This window comes from Lipotes vexillifer, unplaced genomic scaffold (genome assembly GCF_000442215.2).
Source record: "Lipotes vexillifer unplaced genomic scaffold, Lipotes_vexillifer_v1.1 scaffold788, whole genome shotgun sequence".
NCBI lineage: Eukaryota > Metazoa > Chordata > Mammalia > Artiodactyla > Lipotidae > Lipotes > Lipotes vexillifer.
Window position 1 is genome coordinate 533743 of NW_006791862.1, and position 8999 is coordinate 542741.

The 8999-nt window shown below is 41.2% G+C and overlaps 1 protein-coding gene and 1 pseudogene across 3 annotated transcripts in view; one reads left to right on the forward strand and one right to left on the reverse strand.

Annotated features, from left to right (window-relative positions):
* The window catches only part of ACACA (acetyl-CoA carboxylase alpha), a 284020-nt gene that overhangs the window by 74166 nt on the left and 200855 nt on the right, over positions 1-8999 (forward strand). For all 3 annotated transcript variants that reach the window (XM_007464885.1, XM_007464886.1, XM_007464887.1), the window contains exon 3: positions 1957-2209. In XM_007464885.1, the coding sequence (XP_007464947.1) occupies positions 1957-2209 (253 nt within the window). The remainder of the gene's footprint in view (positions 1-1956; positions 2210-8999) is intronic.
* Positions 6152-8999, reverse strand: part of LOC103074731 (voltage-dependent anion-selective channel protein 2 pseudogene) — a 4171-nt pseudogene continuing 1323 nt past the window's right edge.

Genomic DNA, 8999 nt, shown 5'->3' on the forward strand with positions numbered 1-8999 from the left:
GTGGAAGCGTGGAGTCTTAACCACTGGACTGCCAGGAAAGTCCCCTGTATGATGAATTTAGGCGTCAATTTTTTCCTTTCACATGATACTTTTATATTTGATTCTGGTTTTAAAAATGAAAGTTAGCCTAAGGAATCTCCAGTTGGCTTTTAGGAAGTGTCTATAGGTATTTTTAGCATTCCTGGCAATTTGTTATTACTGTTTCATTCTTCTAACACAGTGGTTCTCAAATTTCAGGACTTGTTAAAATATAGATTACTGTGCCCCAACCTGTAGGTTCCAGTACAGTTCGCTAGTCTGTGGTACAGCCCAGGTGATGCGGTTGCTGTGACTGCTGCTGTGGTTGGGCAACCATACTTTGCGAACCACTGCTCTAGGGTTTACAGATTCTGTTGTGTTTTTGTAAACGAATAAGCTCTGATTCATAAATTACACCAAAATAATGGTGCATGTGTCGTTTTTAACACATTTAGTGATGATTCTCAAATATTTTAAAATCTTGATGTTTTATTATCTAATGTCAAAGAACACTACTGTTTACTTTATACATCAAAGTGGTTTACAGCATATACAATTATTAATAATAAGTTAATTGTTTATTTTAACCTTCTCTGAAGGCACCTCAATATCAGGACTGGGAATCATTACTCTGAATTAAAATCGTTGGTCAGGCTACAAGCTGTTTAATACTAATTTGATGTGTAGTTTTGACTTTTAAATAGCATTTTTGAAATGACAGAATAAATATTGTTTCATTTAGTTTGGGTTTTTATTGTTGTTGTGAGCTTTGAACTATGTTTTGGTCTTTGTTAATTAGTTTGCTAGCGGTTGGCAACATCTTATCCTGACTAGTAAGGCCCTGTATCTAGAAAACTTGTACTTAATTGAGATAACACCTCCATAATTTTAATTATAGATTTTAAATTTGATAGTAGATTTCCTTTCTCCCTATCAGTGTCAGCAATCAGCATATTAGAGTCCAAAACAGACATTTTGGGGTGAATTTTTTTGTTTTAAGTTTTAAAAAAAATAATTAATTCATTTGGTTATGCCAGGTCTTAGTTGCAGCCCATGGGCTCCTTAGTTGTGGTTTGCCAGCTCCTTAGTTGCAGCACATGTGCTCCTTAGGTGTGGCATGCAAACTCTTAGTTGTGGCATGTGTGTGGGATCTAGTTCCCTGACCAGGGATCAAACCCGTGTCCCCTGCATTGGGAGCACGGAGTCTTAACCACTGCGCCACCAGCAAAATCCCTGGGGTGAATTTTTAACAGATGTGATTTAAGAAAAAACTCATGGGGACAAGTAAAGATTTTTTTTAATTAAAAAATACTCATCTGGAGTTTGTTTTAAAGCAAGCTGTGTATGTGTGTAGTATATGTATACACACATTCAGTTTGCCTTATATATGTATGTACATATGTAAATGTACTTCATGTGTGTATATTTATATGTATACATACTTATGTAAAATTCATAGCCTCTCATAGTACAGTGTTTGGAACCAGATGATAGCTATGTAAACACCAAGTTTCAAATGACCACCGCTCTCCCCAAACCCTTACCCTGCATTCTCCCCAATACTAACAACTGAAATCTCAGTATCAAAACCAGCAGCTTTCACCTGCTACAGAGATTTCTCCACTGATCATTATTATCTCTTGGACTTCACCAAATCGATAGATATTGGGAATGGCTTATAGTTTTTAGAGAGAACGTTCTTTGAGGAAAAGGGAACTGATTTTAATTTTTTAGGCATAGCTCCCATGATCTGGATTTTCTTTTCTTCTAGAAAGCAAAGGCCTTGAAAAAGAATAGCCAAGTAAACTAGTTCTTAAACTCTGCCTTGCTTCCAAGTGCCAGCTGTGGTGTACTAGGTCTAACCTGTTGTGATTTTTCTCAGATACAGGTTATTATCCATAATCTGCTTTTCTCACCTACCCTTCATCTTCTCCATAGCTCTGAGAGATCATTTTGAAGGAATAATGGATGAACCTTCTTCCTTGGCCAAACCTGTGGAGCTCAACCAGCACTCCCGATTCATAATTGGTTCCGTGTCTGAAGATAACTCAGAGGATGAGATTAGCAACCTGGTGAAGCTGGACCTACTGGAGGAGAAGGAGGGCTCTCTGTCACCAGCCTCTGTCTGCTCAGATACGCTCTCTGACTTGGGGATCTCTAGCCTACAGGATGGCTTGGCCTTACACATGAGGTAAGTCAGAGAAGTTTAATGTTTTACTTAGTTAATCTGTCCTGTTGGTTTCATTGATCTTGTTCTGAAAAGAGCAAGAATAATTTGAGCCAAGATTTTTTCACCTTTTTCTGTATCATTGGACTTTTTTTTTTTTTTTTTTTTTTTTGCGGTCCGCGGGCCTCTCACTGTTGTGGCCTCTCCCGTTGCGGAGCACAGGCTCCGGACGTGCAGGCTCAGCGGCCATGGCTCACGGGCCCAGCCGCTCCGCGGCATGTGGGATCCTCCCGGACCGGGGCACGAACCCGTGTCCTCTGCATCGGCAGGCGGACTCTCAACCACTGCGCCACCAGGGAAGCCCCCCCCCCACTTTTTTTTTTTTTCATTGGATTTTTTGATAAGTGGGAAATGATGTATTTTGCCTGGAGTGCAGGTTTTGAAAGTGTCTTTTCCTAAATGTTCCTCTAAACTTTCTCCTGTTCCTCCCACATGCTAGGTCTTTTAGTGAGACCTAGCAAGTAAGAGTGAGGAATTTCAGTCTCCGTACTACTTTGACTAACACTGCTATAACTGTCTGAAGATTGATAGGACTTTTGCAGGGGTGGGCAAATTTGTAGTAATCTTTCTTTGAACTGCTTTATCATGTCAGAAAGTTATATTCTAATTCTGGCAGGGCCAGTCTTTATTGAGGAACAAGGGGTTGTTGTAGAGCTCTCCTTTTTCTTTAGAAACACGATTCTGTACATGTAATTGAGAATGTCAGTAAATAGTAACACTAGATTATTCTTATTTATTGATGTTTGATTGAACAACCAGTGTGTGAACTTTTGGTCATTTGCTTTGCATTTCTTGGATTGAAAAGTCTGAATTAGTGGTTCTTGGTTTTTACTGTACATCGGAATCGCTTGGGGGACCTTAAGAAATGAGCCCCATCCCCAGAAATTCTGATTCAGGTGATACTGGCCTGGCTTGGAGCTGGGGCATTTTTTTTTAATGCTATTTGAGTGAGTCTAATATACAGCCAGGGTTGAGATTATTGGTTAGCCTAGATAAACATAAATTAGAGTGACTATCGCTGCTGTTATTATCTTGGTGCTTCTATAATTAATGGATCATAAAATAATTCAGCTCCTTTTTATACACTCAAGATACAGATTCTGTAGTAAAATCCTGTACTGGGTCTGGCTGAATGCGACTGTCCTGCCTATGGTTATCCCTGGGGATTTGGGGTCCTTGCTTCTGAAACATGAAGTAGTGAGTGTCAGTGGTCACCCCTGTTTGGCTACGTGGAGGTTGAAAGAAAAGAGTTCAGCAAGTTAATTATGTTTTACTTTTCCTAGAACTGCAGTGAACCAGCGAGATAATTTAGCCTAATGCCTTTTATTAAAATAGATGAGAAAACTGAGGTCTAAAGAGGGAAAACAACTTGCCTAAAGGTAAATAGCTGGAAGACTGGAATTCAAAGTTAGATGCCCGGATTCCATTGAAGTAACTTTTCTCCCCTATTTCCCTGACCATACAAGTATCTTAATTATATGACTAGTGCAGACAAAGGTGGTGTTTAGGAGTTAGTGAATAAAGTATTATATCTAATCTCTGGGCTAAAAAGAGGAATAGAAGTCAGTATTTAGTAGCAGGAAAAAGAGGTCAGGTTTTTATCTTTATGTAAACATTTTTTCTTACTTAATAGTTCACTTAATGGTTGGCCTGAAGGCTAATACTGGGGGCGGTATCCCTGAGGTCATTTGTAAATGAGTGGGGGTTGTGACTGGTGGGATTACTTGCATTGAGAAGGCCAAGGACCAAAGATTCTAAGCCTTCTGCAAAGTACTGGATAATCACACACAACGGAGAATTGTTCTCACAATGTCATGGTGCCCCTGTTGAGAAAGACATGGTGAAATCTAAATCCTTAAAGCCGCACAGCACTTGAGAAATTTGTCCAATTTGAGGCCAAGTGAAGCAGAATATCCATTCAGTGGATTATGAAATTGTGAGTTTGGCAATGGTGAGATAAATACCATTATAAGAAATTCAGCTGATGATATTACAAGGCAATTTATAGTTGCCAAATCATTCCCAAAGTTGATGGCTCTTATTGCAAAGTCTGTGGGGTCAGTGGTATGAGCAGTTGAGAATTTCTTTGCATGCCCTTCTGTTGCAAAACTCATGCCTGTAGCTTGTGGAGGAACCATGGATTGAAGTGTGATCAGCAGCCTGGGAAGGAGACAGTGCCAGTTTCTACTTGCTTCTCAGATAGCTAATGTTCCAAAACAGAACAAAGGTTCTCCATTGATTCATTTCTTTTTTTTTTAAACTTCCATCACTTTTTTTTTTTTGGCTGCATTGGGTCTTCGTTGCTGCGCACGGGCTTACTCTAGTTGTGGCAAGCAGGAGCTACTCTTTGTTGTGGCGCGTGGGCTTCTCATTGTGTTGGCTTCTCTTGTTGTGGAGCACGGGCTCTAGGCCCCCGGGCTTCAGTTAGTTGCAGCACATGGGCTCAGTAGTTGCGGCACACCAGCCCTAGAGCGTGCAAGCTTCAGTAGTTGCGGCGCATGGGCTCAGTAGCTGTGGCTCGCAGGCTCTAGAGCGTAGGCTCAGTAGTTGTGGTGCACGGGCTTTGTTGCTCTGCGGCATGTGGGATCTTCCCAGACCTGGGATCGAACCCGTGTCCCTTGCATTGGTAGGTGGATTCTTAAACACTGCACCACCAGGGGAGTCTCCATTGATTCACTTATTAAGTCACTTGTGGATATGATGTCCTTGGGGGGTAATTTAAATTGTTCCAAATTCATTTTATATATTAGAAAGGACTGTTCTGACATTTGCCACCAATTAAGTAGGTGACCACAGACAATTCATGTTACCTCTTTGAACTCATATTCCTCATCTGTGAAAATGATGATATTGATTCAGATACTCCTTTTCGCCCTTTGAACCCAAATTAAATAGAGGCTGGCTGAGTTTAGGATTAGCTCCCAGAATGAATAGTCTTAATCCTTCACAGGTGGTACAGATTAAAGAGGCAGGTACATTCTTAAAAGATGCTAACTGGAGGTCATCTAAAACCAAGTGAAGTAATTGCCATAGTATAGGATGAGAGTGGGCCCCTCTCTCAAGTTAGGGCTTTGTTTTAGGTGCTAAATGAGAAGTCTAGTGGGTGTGATGGATGAATAGGCAGAAAAAGAAAAAAGGCTTTTCCAGAGTTGGAGATAACTTGCATCACATGTTTTCTAGAGTGCCAGGGTAAGATTGGATTAATCACTCTCTAAGCTTTATGACCCAGACATTTGAAAATAATACCCTAAGAAAGTAGTTGTAGCTTGGTGGGAATATATAGGCATCATTGTAGATGACTGTGCTTTGGCTTTTTTTTCTTTTTGTGGTACGCGGGCCTCTCACTGTTGTGGCCTCTCCCGTTGCGGAGCACAGGCTCCGGACGTGCAGGCTCAGCGGCCATGGCTCACGGGCCCAGCCGCTCCGCGGCATGTGGGATCTTCCCGGACCGGGGCATGAACCCGTGTCCCCTGCATCGGCAGGCGGACTCTCAACCACTGCGCCACCAGGGAATCCCTGGCTTTTTATTTTTAGAGAAGATCAGCTAGGGTTTGTGACCTGTATATCAGCTAGGTTGATATGTTTCTGAACCTTACTATTATTTTTTTTTTTTCAGTTTTCATAAAGGTCTATTTCATTATTGGCGGGTAGCGCATTTAACAGTTAAATACATTTAAATAATGTGTAAGTAACTGCACGACTGCAGCGTTGGTAACTAGATAGATAACCAATTCAACTAGAAACCAGCTAACAAGTAACTCTCTAAATATTTAAAATACAGCTCTTGTTTAGATCATCCTTTGTTTTGATTACCTTCTGGGGGGCAGGGAAAGCCAGCTGGTCACACTGGAAATATATAAGGCCAAATCTTCTGATATCCATTCCCAGAGGTTTCGTTCAGCTGGATTAAGCCTCCAGCTCCAGGGCAAGCCCAAGCTTGTGGCCTCCAGCATTAATGCTCTTCCCATCTACTAGAGCAGACAGTGTAAGCTACACACCAGGCCTCAGAGTCTGAGTGTAGCACACACTCCAACTAAGCTAGAGTTGTTGACTTTTGCAGAAATGGAAGCAGTGGATCCAACTGATATTTAGCTGCAATGCCAAAGCTAGTGCAGTTGGTTCCTGCAGTGCCAAAGCTACTGCAGTTGGTTCCAAGCAGGGTTTACTGAAGTGTCAAGATCTTCACATACTTTCTGATAAATTGACCCTCCAAATTCTGTCCCATCATTGATGTTAGTGTGTAGCTGGAAGTCCCCAGTCCTGTAGCCCACTGCAAAATTATTCCTTGTCAGCTTTGATTTGGCACTGTCAAAGGTCATCTGGTGCCCAGCAAGCCAGCCCTCATAACCAAAGACCGCTGAACCGTGGATTGCAGCTCCAGCAAAATCAAAGCCAACATCACAACCAAGGTTTATACACTCCCTCTTGTAAGAAGACTTGATTTTACCTCTTTTCTTTCCCGTGTTTGGTGAAAAGGTGGTATCGGATGTCAGTTTCAAACCTTGACAAATCTGGTCTTCAATAGCGATTCCTGTTCCCAGAGTGTTATCAGTGTTCCACTTTTCTGTGAAAGTCAGACCATACTCACACCATTTATATTTGGTCTCCAAGGTCCCAGTAACTTTACCAGTGTCTGTGTTAGATTAACCAGATGTTGAGAATTCCACCCCACTGCATGACTTTGTTTTCACATCTAGTTTCACCAGCCCCAAACCAAATCCTTTGTTGAAAATATCTCTGGCAGCTTTGCCAAGGTCAGCACATGATGGAGGAATACACGTTGGCCTCGGGCAGTTCTCTCGGTAGACCTTGGGAAAAGGTGATCTGGTGGTCTCCTGGGGGTAGGGGGCTGAGGCAGCTCGCTCGCTCGGGGTCGGGCTGCAGCTGCCAAGGTTGGAGGGCGAAGTTCATTATTAATATTTAATTGAATATTTGAGGAGAAAAACCATTAAAGACTGAATGTAAGCATCTCGATTTTGATACCTAATGTATGATTTGGTGGCATGTAATAAAGCCATCTAGTTGTATGGATATTGACATTTTCTCTGCTCCTTGTGGGATGCCACTTGAGGTCAGATTGCTCTGCATACTTACAATGCTGTGCAAATCCAGATTACCCCACAGTATCACACTATCAAACAAACAAAGATAGTAATCAGTTTTGTCAACTAGTATGCTGATTTCCTGGTTGAAGTCCAGTTGGAGATAGGTTAGCCTCACAGTTGGATCTTTTACCTCTTAAGGTACTGTGATTTCTTTAAATCTTTTTTATACTATAATTCATGTATTTGAAACTCCATCTCAATTTTCTCTTAAAGTTCTTAAAAATGTATACTCAAAATATCAAAGGGCCAACATTTTATGCTTAGCAAGCATGTTTGGTTAATGACTTTATTTGAGAACAATCTGTAAATGTGTGTATGTGTGTGTGTGTATGTATATATATATGTGTGTGTATATACACACACACACACACACACACACACATATCAAGCCTAAGATGTCCTGTAGCTGGGGTTTAAGACAGTAGTTGCTGCTGTGGAAGGAGAGAGTCATTCAGTTCACTCAGGAAGGGCACCTTGTAGGTGAGTTATATTCCTATCTCCTTTATGGTCTAGAAAAAAAAGTACTTTACCAATATCTTAGAAAATTTAGAGTTCACATATGAGATTGTGTATAACGTGTTTGACTCTTCAGAAGAATCTAACTAGAGAGTTTTTTGGGTTTTTTTTGCGGTACGCGGGCCTCTCACTGTTGTGGCCTCTCCCGTTGCGGAGCACAGGCTCTGGACGTGCAGTCTCAGCAGCCATGGCTTACGGGCCCAGCCGCTCCGTGGCATGTGGGATCTTCCCAGACCAGGGCACGAACCCGTGTCCCCTGCATTGACAGGCGGACTCTCAACCACTGCGCCACCAGGGAAGCCCCTGGCTCTAGTTTTGAGTTTATATTATGGCTTTGCTTGCAGATGGGCCTGTGAGAGTGTTCTTATGTTTGGCTTTCTTAGGATTTCCCATTTAGCTTCCCTGAGCTTCCCCCCTTCCCCCAGCAGCTCTCCGAACTCTACTCTCAATACTCCTTCCTTGATATTCTGAGGTTCCCAGTTGCCATGGTACCTCAGAAGTGGAGTAGACAGAGAAGGTCATTATGAGATCTGCAACATGGTACTTTTTTGCTGAGGGCAGTAGTTTCCTGTCTCTATCTCCCACTCATTTCTTCTTTCCATTCAGAAAACAGGAGCCGTCTCTCCAGAGTTTATTCTACAAAGGTAGCTAATTGGAGGCATGAAATTACAAATGTTCTAATGTTCAGAACAGTTGCTTGAAAGTGTTTATTCCTTTTAGTACTTCTAGTGTAATGCATACATTTTTCCCCTCTGTTTTTCCTGTTAATATGAATTTAAAAGTAAAGTTTGCTTTTACTACTTAATTTTTTTAAATTATGAGATGTACGCTTATTAGAGAAAATTTGGAAATCCAAAAAGTATAAAGAAAGAAATAACAATCCAGGATATGATCATCCAGCAATAACTGCTGTTAATATTTGATATGTTTCCTTTCAGTGTTTTTTACCCCTTAAGGATAAATTTCATTAAAAAGTATATACATAGGTGATGTTGTAATGAATACACAGCTCTGTTTCCTGCCTTTTTTCCCCACATAACAATATTTTCTCATGTCCTTAAAAATCTTTCATAAACGTGACTTTTTCAGAGTGCTAAAGTAGGGTTATGCTTGTTTCTAAGTGGCTTTCCCTA